This window comes from Urtica dioica, chromosome 9 (assembly GCF_054948205.1).
Source record: "Urtica dioica subsp. dioica isolate 48M chromosome 9, U.dioica_male_clone48M_v1_H2, whole genome shotgun sequence".
NCBI classification, from domain to species: domain Eukaryota; kingdom Viridiplantae; phylum Streptophyta; class Magnoliopsida; order Rosales; family Urticaceae; genus Urtica; species Urtica dioica.
In genome coordinates this window covers 23,913,679-23,936,020 of record NC_142764.1, presented here as the reverse complement: position 1 = coordinate 23,936,020, position 22,342 = coordinate 23,913,679, and the positions used below count along the sequence as shown (strand labels likewise).

The 22,342-nt window shown below is 35.4% G+C and overlaps 1 protein-coding gene, 2 long non-coding RNA genes and 1 pseudogene across 3 annotated transcripts; 1 reads left to right on the top strand and 3 right to left on the bottom strand.

Annotated features, from left to right (window-relative positions):
• Positions 1-887: 887 nt before the first annotated feature.
• Positions 888-2,770, bottom strand: LOC149386006 (polyphenol oxidase, chloroplastic-like). The gene has a single exon (XM_089626697.1). The coding sequence runs from the start codon at positions 2,715-2,717 to the stop codon at positions 1,005-1,007; it is 1,713 nt and encodes a 570-aa protein (XP_089482823.1). The 5' UTR covers positions 2,718-2,770; the 3' UTR covers positions 888-1,004.
• A 4,893-nt stretch (positions 2,771-7,663) lies between these two features.
• LOC149386005 (uncharacterized) lies at positions 7,664-10,003 on the bottom strand (annotated as a pseudogene).
• A 5,242-nt stretch (positions 10,004-15,245) lies between these two features.
• LOC149386004 (uncharacterized) lies at positions 15,246-15,710 on the top strand. The gene is made up of 2 exons (XR_016301454.1): positions 15,246-15,354; positions 15,429-15,710. It is a non-coding gene; the product is annotated as an uncharacterized LOC149386004 (long non-coding RNA).
• Positions 15,711-15,846: 136 nt separating this feature from the next.
• LOC149386003 (uncharacterized) lies at positions 15,847-16,891 on the bottom strand. The gene is made up of 2 exons (XR_016301455.1): positions 16,415-16,891; positions 15,847-16,329 (listed from the first exon to the last, which is right to left on the bottom strand). It is a non-coding gene; the product is annotated as an uncharacterized LOC149386003 (long non-coding RNA).
• Between the last annotated feature and the right edge of the window lie 5,451 nt (positions 16,892-22,342).

Sequence of the window (22,342 nt, the reverse complement as noted above, 5' to 3'; positions counted from 1 at the left end):
GTAGTTGATTGAAATCCCGGGCTAAATGCTGTTTTGTGTTTTAGTAGGACCCAAACCGAGAGGTGTAAGTTCGACACGTAGCTAGATTCCTAAAGACTCGAGAGAGATTAGTGAATGTTTTAAGAGGGATTTAGACTAAATTTTACAACTCTAAACCCGAGCTTAGAATCGTACCAAGACCGACCGACTCGATGAAATAACGAAATCGCGCCCCTTCCTTTTAACTTGTGTTTAAATAGTGTTTTCACTTTTGTTTACATTTCATCGTGTTCTCAAAACAATAAAAAACCCCCATTTTTCATTTTCCATAACTCGAAAAAGAAAGCTAGTGAGTTTGCTTCGGAAATAGTCTAGAGTCCTTGTGGGATCGATATCCGTGCTTTTGCACTCTATTACTTGACGACACGTTCGCTTGCGTCGTGTAGAATTTTTCTTTAGTTAAGAAAATTCCCATCAAACCCCAATCAAACGTGTAATCTAATTGTTTATCCATACGAAATATCTAATTATTGGCCTCCGAAATATCTAACCTTACGTACAGCCTTATCAGTAGGCTGCAATTTTGTACAGATAACATAGCCCCAGCAGTCCACATCAATATTTTTGTGTTTTAGTTAAAAACATATTAAAAGTATAATGTCAAATACAATATAAATATAATTAGCCTATGTCACTTGAATTAGAGTGATTTTAATCATGAATCGACTAATTGACCACTCTTGTCCTTATAGCTATAATTTTATACATCCTATAATTTAAAAACAGCTAGATTTTGTATAAGAGTTCATGTTTCTTTTGGTTTTCAACAAACGATGTACTAAAACTCTAAATATCTGTAAGATCATTTTATTATAATAATATTGATAGATATAAGGGAATACTTCTCGTCCAACGAAACCAATAATAAAACCACGAAATACACACGCCACGAAATCGTAACATGCACACACAACTTAATACTTAAAGAGGGCAATGATAGACCTCTGAATACCGGTATCATATTTTCAGGATATGAGCTCAATCTTGACTCCGCCAATGATGATCGGGTCTCCGGTCCTCGGGAAAAGAGTAACGACGATTTCATTGTCATCATCGATGCCAAGGTCGTCTAACAAATCTGAGACACCAAGAGTGAGCGAAACCTTGCCGGAGGTGCTCTGAGGCACAGTTATGAAGCTTCCGGCGAACTCGGAGTCTTTTGCCCTGCTGGTACCGTCCTCGTCGTTAATGTAAACGTCGAACTTGACGGTGAAATTGTTGTCAAATTCGATGTCCTTGACAACCAGAACCTCCTCCTCCTCCTCCTTCTCGTTCTTGCTCCTCCCTTTCTTGGGCCGTGGAACCACCACCGTCACCGGCGTGTCCGCCAGAGTCAAAGGAAACTCGGACAGCATGCGTTTATACTTGAGGCTCCGGGACTTGCTAGGCTGTGGCTTGCTGCGCTTCGGCCTGTACTTTTCGTCTGTCCACTCGATGGGGACTTTGTCGTAGGCATAGCCGAGGCGAGAGGAGTCGAGGGAGTCGCGGACCGTGACCTTGACGAGCTGCCTGTTCTCGTCGTAGAACACGAAGGAGGCGTCGAGCCAGTCGGGGTCGGAAATGTCCTTCCTCTGCGGCCCCGGGAGTGTCTTCCAGAGGTCCCACAAGCGGTCCACGTTGGCGTGGAGAGCGTAGAATATCGGGTCCCGCCCCGACGAGTAGAAATGCCCCATGTCCTCCCCGTTGCGCGGGTAATCAAGGCTCGGGTCATTTTTCTCTGGCACCTTTGTCCCGGACAGAGTGTGGATCACGTTGTGCGGATTGGTCTCTATGGTGCCCGCGGATTTTTCGTCCGGCTTTGTGTATCCGGCGATGTACTTGGCCCCGAAGAAGAGAATCGGAATTTTCGCCTGGGAGACCATCTGCTTGTGCATGGTGGATAAATTGTCCTCGATCTGCTTGTCCTTGTTCTTGTCCTCGACGCTGAAGCCCAGCACGTACGGAGGCAGGTGATCCGGGTTCCGGTACTTGTCGTACAGCGGGGAGCTAGGGTTTTTGGTGAATATCTCGGGCATGGTCATCCCGTCCCGCGCGTCAAAGTTCCAGAAGGGGATAGCGAAGGTGGGGTCGTTGATGAGGCTGCCGAGGATGCGCTCGAAGAAGTAGATGTACCATCTATGGAAAGGGAAGAAGAGCCAATTGAAGTGGACCTGGATGTCATATTCCCTACCTGGATAGCCCACCTGCTCGTAACCGCCGTTGCAATAGGCGCAGTGGATCTTGGACTGCTGGGAGAAGCTTCGCGGATCGGTGTCAGGGAGGGCCTTCATTCGCCGCAGAGCCTCCTCGTACTTGGCCACGTACTCGGGGCTCGCCAGCTGAGCCGCGGGCCTCATGCGGAGACTCGGCTGCTTTGGAAATTGGAAGGGGACGACGGTCGTTGGGACCGGGGCTCGGCAGTCGATTGGGATGTCATCAGGTGGGTTCCGTGGTTTGGAAAGGTCAGGGGCTTGGATTGGGGCCGCCAAAGCCGCCGGAACCCCAGAAACGCCGTACAGTCCTCCCAGGCCCATAACCACGTCTCTGCGGCCCATTTTGTCATCTTCACTACTGCACCGGATCTTTGAACGACTGCGTGAGTGATCAGCTCCATGTTTAGTGTAATAATTATAAGATCGTGTTTTTGTTGTAATTGTGGGAGATGGAAATAGGGATGGTACAAGAGATACATTGGCCATGTTTTCGATGTTTGTTTGTATCAAGCTGTGTGTAGTAATGTGGTATAGGAGACCCTTTTTATAGCCGTTTATAACCTAACAGTGGTTATTATCAAGTATATAAAGTTTTTTTCTTGCGGGCTATCTAGTAAAAAGTTATGGTGATAGCGGATACAAACATATCGACTAAAAAGTTATGGTCACTGTTCAAACAAACTTGGTAGTCAGACAACTGTATAACACGTACAAAAATGGCCTTGACTAATTGCAGGTTTAAGTTGTATTTCATAATACTACTAGATAGTTCTTACTTTTTGTCCATATATATGTATTTTTAATATATGTGTGTATATTTACTATTATTAACTATAAAAACACGTTTTCAAATGTTATAAAAATATAGTTTATTTTTTTTTTAGTAGAAAAATATAGTTTATTATTTGGTAGTATGATCATTATAAATTTGAATAATATCGGTAACAATAAGAATAATAAGAAAAAAAAAAAAAAACATACGCCATTTCAAATCTTAAGATTAAAAAACATACGCCTATTTTTTTTTTTTTTAAGTCTTGCTCTCTCTCTCTTAACATTAATTCTTCTTTTACCTCAAATAAATTACCCCACAAAATTTAAACATATATAGACCAATATTTATAAACAACTATAAACACTTGTGTGTACAATGTTTGTGTTCTTTGGAGGTTTCAATTATAGTTCTTTCAATTTTTTTCGTTCGTATCTTCGAATATATATATATATATATATATATATATATATATATATATATATATATATATATATATATAAACCACTATAAACAAGTTTGTATGATATTTGTATTCTTGGGAGTTCAATTGTAGTATATTTGGTTTTTTAATTCTTAATATTTGGTTTGTTGGACATCCTATTCTTCACAGACGTTTTATTTTATATTTTGGTGATAAAATTTTTAGTCATTTTAAACTTTGTAGTTTTCCGGATGTGTTTGATTGATTTTAAACATTTTAATTTTTTCTATTGGTTTATATTTTGTATTCATCAATTGAAGAAGGATGATTATGTAATTTCAATATGGTTTAAAATAACTTATGATATAAAATAAATGAAAATGTTAACTAGCTCGATGTATTCTGATTTGACTATTTTATGTGTACAAGTAAAGACTTAGCTATTTAGCTAGAACTCCCAAATAATAATAAACATGTGAGGTATTGTACTTTAAAAAAACATATACTATAAATTAGTTATTGAATGAGGTATTGTACTTAATTGATCAACTTGTTATTTGTGTATTCGAGATATATAATTAAAAGGCCCTAATTAAAAAAGAATCAGCATAAAGTGATGTTAGTGTGTCACGTCACGTGGTTCCATATTAAAAACAGGAAAAAAGAAAAATTAAAGTAAAAACGATGTTTTCATCAGTGACATCAACCCAACGATATAAAAAAGTCACGGGCTTCTACAGTTGCGTCCATTTTCTCTTTGGCATTTCCACGATGTCTTTCTCTTAACCCACTAGCTGACGTCATAAATAAAACATAAAACGTAATAGCTCTGTTTGGCGTTTTTGTACTTTAAAAAAAAAAAAATAGATTGTAAAAAAAAATTACTATTTTCAAAAGTACGTATTGTTTGATAAAATTTTGTAAATTTGTGATAGTTCTTAGCAGAAGCAAATTTAGTGTTTTGTAAAATATGTATTAATATTTGTAATTAATAATTATTTATGTAAATATTTGAGATAGGTATATAGTCAATGTTTAGTAAACATTTGATAAATAACCAAAAACATGACGTTGTACTCTTAGTTTATATTTTTATTGAAATAAAAAATGAGGTATTTATGTGAATTTAAATATGTAAATACGTTAATGTGAATATTTACCAAATATATATCAATCGTTGGTTAAATAGCAATCTCGAACTGTAAATATAACTATATACTTAATGGATATTTAATAATAATATTAAAATATTCATAAGTATATAAAAAAATATATTAAAGTGGGTGTTTATATATTGTAAAAATAAATTATAAAAGAGTTAGAAAAGATAAAGTATAAGTCAAAAACAAAAATGACATATAAAAAATTTTAAAATATAATTTTTAGATTTTTAGCTAAAACATTAAAAACACTTTTCAATTTAAAAAAAAAAAAAAAAAAAAAAAAATTTACCACTGAAAGTTTTTTTAAAAAAAAATCTAAATCGGCAATGACAAACAGTGCTTTAAGATAGGATATCGCAGTTAAAACTTAAAAGTTAAAAGTTAAAACCATAAATAAAACGTGATATATCCAAACTTGGACTGTAGCAGAAAGTAGGTGAACAAGAAAACCACAGAAAAGCCATAGAAAGGCATATCCATCATAACTTTTTTTTTATTCCGATAAAAAATAATAATAACTTTTTTTTTATTTACTTTATCATTTTTTGTTTAAAATGTTTTATATTCTACACTTTAAGATTAATTTTTTCTGGAGCCTCATAACAATTTCCAAAGCCAATTCATACTACTGTAATTAAGTTATCTAAAAAATAATAAAAGTGAAACTTCTCCACTCTCCGAAAAATATACACATTATACTCTTTCTTTATAGATAAAAAAAAAGCTATACATGTTCTATGTAGATTACAAAAACAAAATTGTATATACACCCTTATGGTTACCATTTAAACATACAAAGCGTACATTTTCTTACGAATGCATTTTCTTCTAATTACCTCCGGTAAATTCTAGAAAAAAGAAACTATTTATTTTCTTGTAAATACATATCCGCCAAATAAGCTACTCATAAGCAATGGATGAATATTAAAAAAAATGGCGGACCTTTGGTGAAATTTTTATCTCTAGCTGATATTTTAGATAGTCTGATTAATGTAATTGTCGCTTAATGATGTACATGAGCATTTTGTATGAAATTTGATGTGTTATGTATATATAGTAAGAAGCAGAAAAAATAATCTGGCCCATATCCTATAATAAAAGTTGGGGAAATTGCGAAATAACACTTTTAAAGTGTAATTTTTAAAAATAAATGCTATTTCAAATCCTTATAAAAATAGCTGATTTCAAACAGTAAAAAATTATTTTCCTTTTAAGTTAAAATTATAATTAGTATATAAAGTTAAATAGAGTGCAAAACAATAAACAAAATTTTTAATATATATATATATATTAACATCAACAATAATTAAGAGAAACGACGGTTTACAACTTAAACAAATTATTTTCGATAAAAGTTTAATCATGATATATTTCCAATAAATTACAAAAACCGACTGCCAAAAGCAACTTCCACATAAAAGTTTGGCTCCGCCCCTACATATTTCTATCGAGAGAGACAAAAAAAATATTTTTGCGTATATCTCACTTTTCATCTTTTTCGAATAATACAGTAGTTTATTATGAGAATTTCTATGTTTACAATTATTCTTTGTTGTTTAAAGTTTTATTTGACATTTTTTAATATATATTATTTCTAGTTTCATTTAAAATAACAAAAAATCGTCTAAAAACATAAAAATGAATTACATTCATAAAATGGTTGAAAATTCAAGAATCACGAAGTATTTGTGAAATTTTTACTACCATGAATCCAATTGTGACTAATTCATTTCTTTATAGATTATATATTAAATAGAGATAATGGCGGCATTAATACCTAATGTTTTCGCCTGGATACAATTTGGCACCTAATCTTTTTTTTTTTTACGGGAAAAATACCTATAGTAGCATTTCAGTGTCACCGTTACATTTTGGCTGTTTAATGCTAACAGTTTTCCACGTGGCCTTCATTAGGTGAGTAAATTAATTCATTCTCTTTAAGAAATAAAAACAACTGATATTGAAATAGAAATAAGTTTGACACATTCGTTCGATAGAAAAATCCCAAATCAAAAGCCCTAGTTCTGGTTTTCGCTTCTTCACAATCCCCTCAATACTGACGCCATGTTCGACGAAAGCTCGTCTTCATCCTTCGATAGCAGGTGTACGAAGTGCCATCAAGTATTGTCTGGCGCAAGCTCGCCGTCGATGAGTAAGAGATCGCCTTCTCAGGCAAGGTTTCAAGATTTGTGCAAATGTGGTGTGCCATTGGTTGAGCGCACTTCATGGACCGATATGAATCCGGGTAGGAGATTCATTAGTTGTTACAAGAAAAATGCCAGTTCCCGTATGAGTTTTCATTTAATTTTATACTTGAAATTATTCAGATTCTGAGTAGTTTGAATTTTTTTTTTTGTCGGTCAGTCTGAAGGAGGCTGCGATTGCTTTCAGTGGATTGACCCTGAAATTTGTGCCCGATCAAAAGAAATCATTCCTGGACTCCTTAGGAGGATTAACAAGCTCGAATTTGAGAACCATAGGATGACAGATGATGATGATGAAGAGAAACAGGGGAAAATAATGAAGATACGTGGAAGATGGAGTACTGCGTATTTTGTTTTCATGTTTGTTGTCATGGCTTTAGTTTTTATTGTAATATTGGTGTAGCTTATGTATATGTTTTGACTGATCACTGGGGGGTTTGTCATCTGGATATTCAACATATTTATGAAGGATATTGGTAATGTTTCATTGCTGTAGTGTTTTATTGTAATGTTGTTGTAGAATATTGGTGTATTTTGGCTGATCATGGGGCTTGTAATCTGGATATTGATCATATTTATGAAGGCTGTTTTTTTTTTCAAAGTGACAGTGAGAAAATTGAGAACATTGAAGGATGTTGTTCATGGCTTTATGAAGGATGTTGTTCAAAGTGACAATTTCATTCAAAATAGAGAATTACTTCTGATACTCAAAATACATATTGAAGTACTTCTGATACATATTGTTAGTTTGACAGACCACCACAAAATGATACAGAAAACAACATCCACAAAATAATACATAAAACACCACCACAAAATTAAAACAGCATCCACACCATCAGTTTAGAGGTTTAATTCAGCAAACACAGTCAGTTTGAAGGTCCTTTCTGTTTAGCAATATGTTTCTGCCTCCTTGCTTTCCTCTTGATTGTCTCCGGATCAGGATTTGGTTTCACTGGTCTTCCTATCTTCTTTGCCGGTTTCACCTACAACACAAAATAACATGTTATATGCAATTCTAAACTGAATGCCCTGTTCTAAACTGAATGCCCTGTCTATATACAAAACTCGAGATGAATGTACCTGAACAGTAGCTGCATTAGGACAAGTAACAATAGAATGCCCTGTCTGCCTACACTTACTGCAGTGATTTCTTTGGCCTTTTCTGGATTGCTTTGTGGCAGAAGTTGGAGGTTCATCATTGCTTTTGTTCCTCTTTTTCTTTGGCCGTCCAGGTAGTGCAATTTCTGGTGGTGGAACAAGTGGATGTAGCCCAGGTTCTGGCCATTTATCAGGACTGGTCATGGGCTCTATTATAGCACTGTATGCAGCAGAATAGGCCGGCTTCTTGTACCATTCATCAACATAATCCATGACATCCAATCCAGTGGACCATATACATGCTAATGCATGAGGGCAAGGAATTCCAGATAATTCAAAACTCCTACAAGTGCATACCCTAGCCCGTAAGTCAACTACAAAAGTCTCGGTTCCAAGAAATGTTACCTGAAACTTAGCATTGCCAGCAAGTGTAGATTGGCAATACCTTGCTACTTGCTTCTGCTTCTCTATTATTGCCAACACTCTTTTTCCTACTGGATGCAACCACTTTTCAGCTTCATTCCTTTTTGAAGCAAACCTACACATTAGCCAGAATCTCAGCTTCTCCAACAGATCAGCTTCTCCAACAGAGTGATTATTGGCTTGTCTCTTGCAGGCATTATTGCAGAGTTGAAACTTTCACATAGATTATTCAAGAGCATATCACATTTGACATGTGTTCTGAAATGTGATTTACTCCATGCCTTTGGATCTTTGTTGAGAAGCCATTGATAAGCTTTTTCATCTTCTGCTTTCAGCTCAGCCATTCTCTTAGTAAACTTAGCAGGTGTAGTAGCTCGAGCACAACACCACATCATCTATTTCAGCAACAATCCACCATGGTCCTTCTTGAAGTTTGCGTGTAGATGTCTTACACAGAACCTGAATTCTGCTCCAGGGAAAACCTCAGCCAAAGCATTCTCCAACCCCTTTTGCCTGTCACTAATCATAGTGAATCCAGTTGTGTTCTGAATCTGCAAATCCTCACATAGCAGCTCCATAAACCATGTCCAGCTAGCAGTGTTTTCCTTCTCAACAATAGCCCATGCCACTGGATACTGTGAGTTATTTGCATCAATGCCCACAGCGGCCAACAACATCCCTTTGCAGTATCCTTTGAGGAAGCAACCATCAAACCCAAGCAGTGGTCTACATCCCTTGTTAAACCCATCTTTACAAGCCTTCAAGCATATATAGACCCTCTCAAAGACTCTTGGATCATTCACAAGATTGGTCTTAAGCAGAGCCGTAGTACCTAGCATTCAAGCAAATTCAAATATTAAGCATGCCCATTAATAAAAACAATATTGATCATGATAACTAAGAACATACTTACCAGGATTTGTTATTGTGAGTTGTCTACAATAATCATCAAGAATATTATATTGATCTCTAACAGAGCCTTCCAGTGCATTTCTTGCTCTTTTCTTAGCTCTATAGAACATTGTCTTGGTCACATTGCTGAACTTTGAAGCACATGCCATTTCCTTGAAGGCTTGATAATGTAAGTTAGGGTTAAGCCTAAACTGTTCGAGGAAATGTTTGGCTAACCAAGTACTTGTAACATGCTTGTTGTCAAACACAATCCCACAATCATGGATATTAATCAATGTGTTTATCCTAACAGTTTTCGTGTCTGAATTCATAAGCCTAGCATATAGAACCCACTTGCAACCTTTCCCTTTACATTTTGCTCGCAATCGACTCCCTTCATTGAAAATGTACTGAAATTCTTTATCATTCTTAATGAACTCTTCTCTGAGAATATGTCTCAGATGACCCATCGTTGGAAATTGCATACCTAGTTTGAATTTGAAATCCGCAAGATTTGACCGTGGATTATACTCTCGCTTGCTCTTCTTCGTCGACTGCTCATCCTCATCGCTACACAAACTCTCGAGATCGCTCTCAGACACGAATCCATCAGAGTCGCCATCCCCGTTGTTGTCGTTGTCGTTACATACAGCGTTCACATCCGACCACCACTTCTGAGGATGACTCGTTTGCTCAGCTTCAAGGTCTTCATGCTCGTTGTACTATTCCTCTTCAAACACGGAATCTTCTTCGCCACCACCCTCTTGTTCTTCATCGATTCGTTCTTCATCCATCTTCGTCGATTTCTTTTGTTTTTTGTTTGACCGCTCTTTTTAGGTCTCGTTGATTTCAAAATTTAAGTTGTTTCTTATTTCATTATCAGTTGTTTTTATTTCTTAAAGAGAATGAATTAATTTACTCACCTAATGAAGGCCACGTGGAAAACTGTTAGCATTAAACAGCCAAAATGTAACGGTGACACTGAAATGCTACTATAGGTATTTTTCCCGTAAAAAAAAAAAGATTAGGTGCCAAATTGTATCCACGCGAAAACATTAGGTATTGATGCCGCCATTATCTCTATTAAATAATATAAGAACTCTATATTTGTATTCTCAATTACAATCATTATTATTATTATTTTTGCTTCCAAAACAGAAAATGCATAATAAAAGTCTGTCTGGACTAGCTATCCTCAGTTATCAGTTTATTTATTATTTATTATTGTTCACATAAATTTTATTATTTTACCTAAGATTTTGTTATACTAAGTCGTCTTTAAAAAAAATTAATACACTAGCCCCTAAACCATCGTTCAATTTTTAAACATTAATTATTTTATTATAACCTTTTTTCCAATAATAAAAAGAAAAATTATACCACGTAGGCCACTTGAAACGTTTAAATTGTATTTTTAACCAACATTTGAAAGATTTTTAAAAATAGCCAAAATCATAAACGTGGGCTTTATCTATTTATATGCGATGTCTATTTTGTCCTTAATTGACCACCCTTATCTAATCAGTGTTAAAAATTGCCTCTAGCCAATGTTTGCCTTTTTTTTTTTTTTTTTTTTTTTCTAAATCTCGCAGATTACAAAATTAATTACATTACAATGAAAAATATATATCCCACAATTTTAGGAATCAGTTATTAATTATCAGGATAATTAATTTCAGATTCTGTATTTGAATTTTTGAGCGTTCTTTATTGTGGCGTTTTCATATTATCTTTGGCTGGATCCTATATTTACTACATCGTTTTTAATTTGTGCAGTTAATTTCCAATGAACATAGACACAAGTATCATAATCTAACTCTTTGTTAATATTCGTTAATTTATATTTATTCTATTAATTTATGTTGAAATTGGTTTTGTTGTTACTTTATATATTTGTTGTATTAATTATAATTAACATATATTAATGGTACTATATTCAATTTTGTTTGTTAACTGTCTTTCATGATGCTTTTGAGTTTTGAAGTTTCTGGGACTGGCTGTGGGGTTTGAGAGCAATACGCTTAATTCAGTATGGGGTTTGTGAAAGGAAGTTCAAGTTTTTTTTGTCTGTATTAAAAAAAAGTCAAATATGATATCGATGTCTCATTACTTAATTGATTTGGTTTCTTTTTTAAACTTGTGAACCTTTTTTATAATCAGTTTGTTTGAAATTAGGGGTTAGTAACCATAAGGGTATTGTGGACTTTTTTGGAAACGTATAAAATTAATCAAAGGCTAGTTTGTAAAATTCATGTTTACCATTAGCTACTTTGCTTCAACTCCCTAATAAAAAGGACGTCATTGAGATAACACGATGTATAGGTATAGATAGATACTTATCGAGCAAAACAAACAGCTAGGGCATTTTGATAAGACGAGATTACATCAGCAGCCATATAGTAGCATGCACACACTACGTATGGAAGTAAATCACACGACAATAATAGATCTCCCATCAAGGCCGGTATTGTAACCTTCAAGATATGAAAACAATCTTGATTCCGCCAATGGCGATCAGGTCTCCGATCCTCGGGAAAAGAGTTACGGCGATATCTTCGTTGTTTTTTTGTATTGAAAATCTAAAAGGACGTATTTTCTCGCTATTGTTTTTGTATTGCTTTCTATCTAATTTGTACCCATTAACTGAAGAATTGTAATTATATAATTTCAAATGTGTATGACTATTTAGGCAATTAAAAAAAAATTGTTTGGATAATATCACCTGACTCCATACAAAATATTGATTAAATAATCATAAAAACCTCTAATCCTACTTAGCATGTGAATTTTCTTACCATTAAACGAATTGTGCAACTCTTTCTTTATAGATTTTTTTATTAATTAATGTACTATGAACTCTATATATGTATTTGTCAATCTATAATTATTTTTAGTTTCAAAACAGGCCAAATAATAAAAGTCTGATATGTGGAAATTTTATTATTTTCACGGTTTACTAAGCCATCGGTGGAAATTGTTCTTACACTAGTCCCCTAAAAAGTCGTTCAATTTTTAACCATTATTCTATTATAACATGTTTTTTCCAATGATAAAAAAGGATAGATAGATAGATAGTACTTCTCGTCCAAACTCCAAACCAAGAGCTAGGGTAAGACGAGATTACATCAGCAGCCATATAGTAGCATGGTCTACTATTGAAGGAGTTTCCGGTACGGCATTACTTTTATTTTTTGTTACCTAACCACAGCTATTTAATTCTTAATAATTAAAAAAACAACAAACGAACGTATGATCTACTATAGATATAGGAGTTTCCTATACCACATTACTTTAAAAAAAAAAAAAAGAATTAATGACATTTTTAGTCCCTGAACTATGTCGAGTGTAACAACTTGGTCCTTCGGCGAAAAAAGCTGTAGCGTCGATACCTGGTGAATGTGAGGAAATCACGTTTGATCCTTCTGTCAAATTTATCGTCTATTTAGACAGAACGATGCTGACGTGGCTTGATCGAGTAGGGTAGTTAAGTAATTTTATATTTCAAGCGAGTAAATGGAACCTATTCGACACATTTTTCCCGAAATATTCAAATTGAACGACAAAGAAATTGAACGACAACGAAAATCTTAATTGGCGGCTGTGAAAACCCTAATGGCGAAGACGAAGTCGCCGGCGACGAAGATGCCGGCGGTGGCATTTAATGGAGGAGCAAAGTCGAGTCGAAATACAACCCCAGTGCAGTCGGGGTGTTACGGTGAGAATGAACTCTCAAAAGTTTTTGGTTAGTTTTAGAAACATGAAAATGATTTTTGGATACCACGGGGACCAGTTTTTTTTGTTGTCGTTGGAATGGGGTTTAGCCATATTTTTTGGTCGAGATTTGTCTGGGACCACGCGAATAAGTTGTTTATGGTCGGATATTATTTGGGGATGACTGGGACCACGCGAATAACTTGTTTTTGGTCGGTTATTTTCTGGGACCACTTGTTTATTTATTCCTCCTTTGTTTTGTATGGGACCACTGGTGTTTTATTGTCCCCTGATGCATATTATTTGTTTATTGAATATTCTTGTTTATTTTTGTCAAGTACTGGACTGATTTTTGTCCTCTGATTGTTTTGTATATTGACAGAGGAGTTGGTCAACAGCTTTACGTTACAAGTCCACCATGGTGGGTCAATGGTATTTGATACTGATGGAACCAGATACGTTGGAGGTGGCATAAGTCCTCAAGAATTCACAGATTTAGACAAGATGTCTATCTTTGAATTGAATGGGATTTTGAATGACCTGGGTTACTCATCTGCTCCAACATATTTCTTGAAGTCAAGTACGAGCAATTGGATGAATTTTGTTGAAAATGATGAGTGCTTGATTGAAGATATGGCTGAGATATTGAAGACACAGTGGGAGGTACACTTGTTCTGTTCTCACCCACTTGACATGACTGAGAATGAGGAGCTATTACGTGCCGGTGATGAGCTAATACCTGCCGTGGAAGAAGAACAGACAACGCTTGAGGTTGACGCTAACAATGAGGTTAATGATGATCAGATGAGCGGCATAGACACAGATGAAGAAGCTACAAAACAACCCGGTGAGGCTGAGTTCGGGTTCGAGTTGAGCGAGGAGGACATTCAAGTTGATGGAGCAGCAGTGGATCTTGGGCTAGCTGGGCTACGGGACAAAGGAAAGCGTATTGTCGATGAGCATTTTGATCCGGACAATGAGAGTGAAGACGATATTGACGCTGACTTTGGAGGGTTCGACACAGAGTCAGAAGAAGAGTGTGAAAAAGAAGATGACACGTCCTGGAACAAGCGAAACCCGAAGAGGAAACTGCCACGATTTCAAGAGTTTAGAGAGGAAGGTGATATGGGTAATGTGACCCTGAAATTAGGATTGTCCTTCAATAGCTCGAAAGTCTTCAAGGAAGCAGTGAAAGAATACGCTATTCGCCAGGGTAAGGACATTTATTTCAAAAAAAAATGACAGCAGACGGGTACGAGCTGAGTGTCATGACAAAGGCTGCAAATGGGTTTGTTACGCATCAAACTTGGGGACTAGGAATGGTGTTTTCATCATTAAAACATACGTCGCTGAACACACGTGTCCAAGGGTCAACAAAAACAGATTTGCTACCTCGGCATGGCTTGCGAAGAAGTATATGCAATCTTTCAAAGACAGTGAATCATGGTCCGCCCCGGACTTCATGAATCGGGTTCAAAAGGATTATGTCCTTGAATGTAACAAGATGAAGGCGTATAGAGCAAAAAGGCTTGCGACAAAGGCCATTGAAGGCTGTAATAAAGAGCAGTACGCGGCATTGTGGGACTACGCAGCGGAGTTGAAGCGGTCAAACCCGGGATCCACTGTTGAAATTGAAGCAGAATCTGGTCCTGATGGTAAGCCGGTGTTTAAAAGGATGTACATTTGCTTTCAAGCTTGCAAGTTAGGATTCGCTCATTGCCGACCTGTGATCGGTGTCGATGGCTGCCATATCAAAGGTCACCACACCGGTCAGTTACTCTCAGCAATAGGTATTGATGCGAACAATTCAATGTTCCCTATCGCGTACGCGGTTGTTGAATCAGAAGGAAGAGCTACTTGGAGTTGGTTTTTAAACTTTTTAAAAGAGGACGTGAAGATAGACAATGGACACCATTGGACTTTCATATCGGATAAACAAAAGGGATTGCAAGAAGCGTTGAATGACCTCTGGGAAAAGGGATCGGTTCAAGGTGAGCATCGACACTGTGCCCGCCATCTTCAGGGAAATTTCACTAAGGTATTTTCTCATTTTTTGTAGTACTTTTATCTGGGTCCCATTTTTTACATGTTAATAATGCGTCTATTTGTTGCAATTAAGTGTTGAATGACGACTGCTTAATTTGTAAAAATTAAATGAAAAGCAAAACCTACTACGAGTGGTAATAATGTTGGTGCTGGTTTAAGACTTTCATTTTGAGTCAAGCTACACAGCCATTGAGGGTGAGGGTACTACTGAATTTTGATATTCTTAATTTTTTTTTGTTCTCATTCCATGTGTCTTTTTATTGTACAGAGAAGCCCGAGACCATCATCACAGCCTTCTCAACCTCAGCCACCGCCATCACAGCCTTCCCAAGCTACACAGCCACCACGACCGTCACCGCCTTTGAGTCAAGCTACACAGCCATTGAGGGTGAGGGTACTACTGAATTTTGATATTCTTAATTTTTTTTTTGTTCTCATTCCATGTGTCTTTTTATTGTACAGAGAAGCCCGAGATTTAGGACTCACAACATAAGACAGGATCTCATGACGCCGCGAGGTTTATTCAAGTAGATGGTTTATTCAAAACAAGTATCTCATGAGGCCGAGATTTTTTGGGTTGCAGATCGTTTATGTCTGTATTAAGGTTTCTTTTAGTTTCTTTTGATGAAATGAAATGATGTTTATGAATGGTTTATGTACTTGGTTAAAACATATTCTACTTTTGGGTTATGACTGGTTTATGTACTTGGTTGGTATATGAATGATTAAAATAGATTGACATCTTATTGACTCTAAATTATGTTATTTGATAGCTTAGTTTGTCTGTTGATTATGTACTTTGGTTTAACAATAATTTTTTCCAAGAATCTGTATCAAGAATTGATAGCTTAAATCAACTGAAAATATAACCTACTAAAACTGAGAAATAAACCAACTGGCATTACTTGAGCATTTGAATCCAGAATACCAGACAACATTACACGTTCATTATCAGTTACAAAACAACTTTGATCACAAAACCTGCATCACAAACCTACTAAAACTGGGAAATAAACCAACTGGCATTACTTGAGCATTTGAATCCAGAATACCAGACAACATTACACGTTCATTATCAGTTACAAAACAACTTTGATCACAAAACCTGCATCACAATTTACTTAAACAAAAGTACAAACACAAACAGTAATATAACCATGGCCAACATCTTAATCTGTTTTAGATCTTTCGTGAAATTCACTCCACAGCTTTGGTGGTCGTGAAATTCTTCTGTTACCAAGTCCGACTTCGTCCTCTCAAATGCATTAATTCTCTTCAACAGTCCGGGAATAATCGTTGTTGATCTTGCGCACATTGGAGGGTCTAGCCATTCATGAAATCCACAGCCTGGCTCTGTTTTATGCTGGTAATTTTCAAAATATTTAGAGTCGGCAATTTCACAAACACAGAAAGAAAAAAATTGAAAATCCCTAAAATGAAAACCTCACCTTATACCCGGGGCATCCATAAAATCTTCGTCCCGGGTTTTCAGTCGTCCACGACGTGCGTTCGACCCCAGTAGCACTGCAGAAACATGCCGGAGGTCGTCGCCGCGACCCATCGACCTCTACGCGAGATTTCCTTGACGAAGAAGACAGAGAGGATTCCATGACACTCCAAGCTTGACGCGGTTGTCTTCAAGCCCAGTTCTGAAGAAATTTGTTCATTTCTTCTTGATTATGGAATTAAACGATTTGGGATTTTAGGGTTTTATCAAGGGATTTGATTTTCTCGATTTGGGATTTGATTTTCTCGATTTAATTTTCTCGATTTGGGATTACACGGCCATATGATTTACAAGAAGAGGAAACCATTAAAACATGGACAAAATGGTAACTACCCTACTCGATCAAGCCACGTCAGCATCGTTCTGTCTAAATAGACGATAAATTTGACAGAAGGATCAAACGTGATTTCCTCACATTCACCAGGTATCGACGCTACAGCTTTTTTCGCCGAAGGACCAAGTTGTTACACTCGACATAGTTCAGGGACTAAAAATGTCATTAATTAAAAAAAAATAGGTAAATAACCAATTAAAACGTTTGAAATTGATATATATATATATATATATATATATATATATATATATATATATTCAACGTTTCGTAAATTTTAGGTAACTAACCATAAAGATGACATAGTCTAATAAATGTAGGGAAAATAACACATTTATACCCTGTGTTTTAGTGAAATGTCGAGTTTAACCCTCGGTTTTCAAAAATGTCGAGTTCATATCCTCTGTTTAACTAAAATGACGAAATTATATCATATGTTTAACTAAAATGACGAAATTATACCCTGAAATGAATAACAGCGTCACAAATCTCTCTTTCATTGATATTAACTCTTATATAAGAAAAATCAAATCAAATCTAAATCAGTGAACTAACTTCCAAATTCTCAATTTTGAAATAAAAATAGCCTTAAATTGAAATTAAATAATAAAACTCATACCTCCTAAGAAATGACTTCATTCCGTGTTCAAATTGTAACTCTAAATCCTGGATTCTCTGTTCGAATATGCGATTTTGATGACTATCAACTATCGATGTTTACTCATTTGCCTCTTTCTGTGTTCTTCACGATTAATAGACTGTTGTTTATTTTTTAGTTTTTAAATAAATTACATATATGGCGCGAAGGAATAAAGATAATTGGTGTTTATATATAAATATTTTAGTCAACGTCAATGAAAAATCAATAAAAAAAATATTCGTGACACTGTTGTCTATTCAGGGTTTAATTTCGTCATTTTAGTTAAACAGAATGTATAATTTCGTCTTTTTAGTTAAACAGAGGGTATGAACTCGACATTTTTGAAAACCGAGGGTTAAACTCGACATTTCACTAAAACACAGGGTATAAATATGTTATTTTCCCATAAATGTAAGTGGTTATTTACTTAAGATTTACGTCTGTAAATATATAAAACTTGTTATTTACTTAAGATTTACGAAATGTTGACTATTTAATAATGTCAAATGGTAAATATAACTAGCTAGGGGTTAAAGTGAAATGTTTTATCAGGGGAGTTAATTTTTAAATTTTGAGGGTAAAAATAAGAGGAAAAAATAAATTCGGGTAAAAAAAGAATAAAAAAACAAATTGAGGGGAAGCTTTATTGGCTCCGCCCCTGCATACGTATATCCTCCAATTGCATTTCGACGCGTCACGTGCGTATCGTCTTTTGTAACTTAACTCCCACGGTAATCTAACATCGTTAAGATGGTCGGCTTTTAAATTTGTTGTCACAAAGATGATGGTGATTGTGCAATGGCGGTCGCTGACAACATGGACGACACAATGCTCTACGGTGGTAACGGTCTTTGGCAGCGACAAAGACCTGTGGAAGCAGATTTGGTTTGATTGTGGCCGTGGTGTTATTATGACATTGGTTGTCCGGTGAGAGTTGTGGTCTGTCGACGCTCACTCTCCTTGAACAACAATGCTTTATTAGTGACGACATCCATTTTCATTTAGGGTTTTTTTTTTTTCTTTTTCTTTTCGGGTTTTGTTTTTGGTTAATTAGAGTAGTTGTCTTCTATTATCTCTTTTTTTTTTTTTTTCATTTTTATGTATAAAGATTCAGTATTTTTGAAAGAGCCTTATGTGTATGTATTTTATTTTTAATTTGCTTTATGTAAAAAAGTATGCCCACAATAAGCGATCAGTACTTCGTTAATTTATATTTATTTTGGTCTAAATCCGTAATATACCTTGTACTAAAACGTTATTTTTGTACACCTACGAGCAGTGACGGAGCCAGAAAAGCCCATCAGGGGGGGCTAATTTGAAAAAAAAAATTCAGGGGGGGTTTGATTGTAAAAAAATTATAAAAATTGGGCCAAAAGTATAAATTTTCAAGGGAAAAAAATGTAATTTTTTTTTAAAATGAGCAAAAAGTGAAAAAAAAAAATTGAGGGGGGGCTTAAGCTCCCCTGGGCCTTAGCTGGCTCCGTCACTGCCTACGAGCGTTTTACCAGAATTCTAATAGAAAACTTGTGTACGTACAATTTCAAATAACAAAACAAAAAATCCATCAGTTTCAAGCACACAGAAAAGTAAAAGGAATCCACGTTAGTCAACCATTACTTTCATATATAAATATGTTTCCATGAAGACAAGCACTGTATATCAGCAGGGCCGGCCCAATGATTGTTGAGGCCTTAAGCAAAAAATTAAAATGAGACCTTACAAAAATAAATAAATATAAAATTCAAAAATAATAGTATGACTTTTTTAACAGCAATTTTTAACATTGTTTTCTTAAATTAAAAGGAAAAAAAAAAAGAGAAAATGTCTTTGGATTCGTGATTTTCGGTACCCGTCTTTCCGAAACGGCAATACCGAGAAAGTCGCCTCTGATCTCCCACCCATGGGCTGTTGAGTCCGTTACGGCTCTATCTACCATCGATCGATCGGTTTGTTGAATTGTTGAGCTATTTTGTTGAATCAGTGCTAATTCGCGAATCAGTTAATTAATTAACTAACTGAATTGAGTTAGAATAATTAATTAACTGATTGGTTGAATTAAGAATTAGCTTAGGTTCTGATTTTTTTTTTGTGAGTAAAATTAATTTACTAACTGACTGAATTAGGAATTAGGTTAATTAATTGAATGCTTTGAATAGAAATTTGAATGCTTTGAATATGAATTAACTTAAGTTCTGATTTTTGTAAATTTTTTGTGAATTTCCAATCCAAACATTTATTTAATTAATTAGCGTAACTCAATTCAGTCTGTTAATTAATTAACTGATTCGCGAAGGGTATAATTGTCTGCTAAGAAAAAATGGGTTATTTCCTTAATTAAATGAAACTTAGGTTATTCCCCTAACAAGAAGTGTAAAATGGGCTAATGACAACAAATTTCACATAGTTTATTTTGTAAAAAATTCGAAGCCTTTTTTTTCAAAAATATGAGGCATTTTTTAAAAACCTTTTTTCACAAAAAATTTGGGGCCTTAAGCCTTTGCTTAAGTGGCCTATCATTAGGGCCGGCCCTGTATATCAGCAAAGAAAAAAAAAAACTCTCTATATATTTACATATATGAACTTGTTGGGGTCTTTTTTATTATTTTTCCCATTTTCTTTTATTAAGAAAATGAACACTTTAGTTTGCAATAGAACCCACGTCCACTATTTGGATATCGACGTTCACCTCATTAAAGGGTACTTTTTTTTTTCTAGGGCTTATTTCTAAGCATGAATGGGATTTAAAAATTATGTTCTCTAACGCGTGACATATTATTGTAATAAAATCTGAAATATCTTATTCTTAACTACAACGAGAATTATTAACTTCAAATTTAATTTAATTGTCTGGTGAGTTCATGTCTATGATTAGTGGTGGAGGCTAAGAGCTAGAAAGTGTATAAAAAAGGCGAAATCTTCAAGTCTATTTTAAATCGGAATCAATAAATTTTTATAGAAGAATCGATCCCATAATACGACTGGCATATATAACGACTTCCAGTCAACTCTGGAGAAGAAGATCATGTACAAATATCGTGTTCTTGACTTAACCACTAACTTCGTCGAGTTTCTCTCCGATGACGATGATGTCTATGAAAAAAGTTAATTTAATTGAAACTAAGTGCACTATTTAGTGTGAATGATGTTATTGCTATTCCGGTAGTGGTTGTGAATATTAATGATGCAAGAGAAATTCAGTCCATGTTTTCCACGTTATAGTAGAACATGCGTTTCGCTCACAGCTTCAATCACGTTAAAATTAGTTTTTATTTTTATTTGTTTATTATCAATCTAGTTATTAGTTATATTATGACTGAAGTTACAGTGCCGCGCGTATTAATATGCTGGATTACCTTGTATAGATACTTAAAATCTAGCCTTTAGAAATTTCTGTGTGGCTTCACATCGGGTGGTGCATACATTGATACATACATAAAAGAGAAATTTTATAAAGTAGACTTAAAAAGTGGTGAAATGTCAATATTAGACTCATTAGTTACAAAATATACAATATAAGACTTTTGATTTAAAATCGAACAAAAATTTCCTTGAAATCAAATAAACTCATTTCACTCTCACTCTCTCTCCTCTCATTCCCTCACTCGATCTCTCTCATACCAGATTTCGATGAGACAAAAAAATTCGATAAAAGGGAATCCGACGAGTTACGATAATCTACGGTGGACGAGTTTGAATTACTTTCACCCCTCAAAATGCCCAAAAAGTTTGAATTTTATCGCAAACTATCGTATTCCATCGTATATCATTGTATACCATCTTAAATTATCGCATATCATCGTAAATTATCTTAATAACTCAAAATGTCTAAAAAATATGAATTTTATTATATTTTATCGTAGATCATCGTAAATTATCACTACAAAATCAAGGTTTTGCGCGTCAGAAATATAACATGTGCAAAGTCAATTTCTGTCACGCAGAATCTCATTTTTTTGTAGTGTATGTAATTATCGTTAATCATCGTATATCACGTAAATTATCTTAAATTCTCATAAATTTCATCGTAAGAAATGATTAAATTTCATCCTAATCTATCATATTCCATCATAAATGGCACTGTCAGGGTCAGCAAGGTTGGAACTGATGATAACCCTGCGGATTGTGGAACTAAGGTGGTGACTCTAGGCAAGTTCAAGCACTGTATTGAACTCCTAGGAGTCGGCTCACATTGAGTCTTACCAGAAGTTGAACGATGAATCATGGATAAGGGAAAGGATAAACTGTTTGAGTCATTTCAGCTGAAGGCCTTGTCATTGAGGTGGAGTATGTTGAAGTCAACATCAAGACCTTCTGTGGGCATGATCTAATCCTAGCGAGCTGCGGAGCTGAGCGATCTGCGAGTTGAGCGAGCTGCGGAGTTGAGCGAGCTGCGAGCTAAGTTGAGCGAGCTGCAAACTAAGAAGTTGAGCGAGCTGCGAGCTAAGGACATCAGTGCGTTGGCTGTTGGATTTTCATGACGTGGCAGGATCTCGGCTTGAGGGATTATTATCAACGGTGGAGGTTAAAGCTTTTGTAACAAACTAGGGATGTGACTGGTGTATAAAGTCTCAGTAGTTAGGTATCAGTTCAATTGAATTCAGCTCATTTTGTATTGTTATTCCTTTTGAGAGATCTATGTTGTGAGGCTTAGTTAAGAACTGAGAGATTATTTCTCAGGGGAGTTCTTGACAGGGTAGGTTGTACTTAGGTCTAAAAGGAGATACGGGAGTTGTGACTTGGAGACGAAGCTTGTAAAGGTTTTCACCGGAGAAGATAATCGAAGTGACTCGAACTACCTTATTCAGAGGAGTTCCGGGGATTAGGCACTCGTGCTGAACCTCGTTAACAAATCTTGGTTGTCTTTGTCCATTTACTTTCTTTACATTGCTGTTTGTCTG

What these genes read in the sequence shown, in the direction of transcription:
- LOC149386006 (XM_089626697.1), bottom strand. Translation starts at nt 2,717, where the DNA reads ATGGCCAATGTATCTCTTGTACCATCCCTATTTCCATCTCCCACAATT.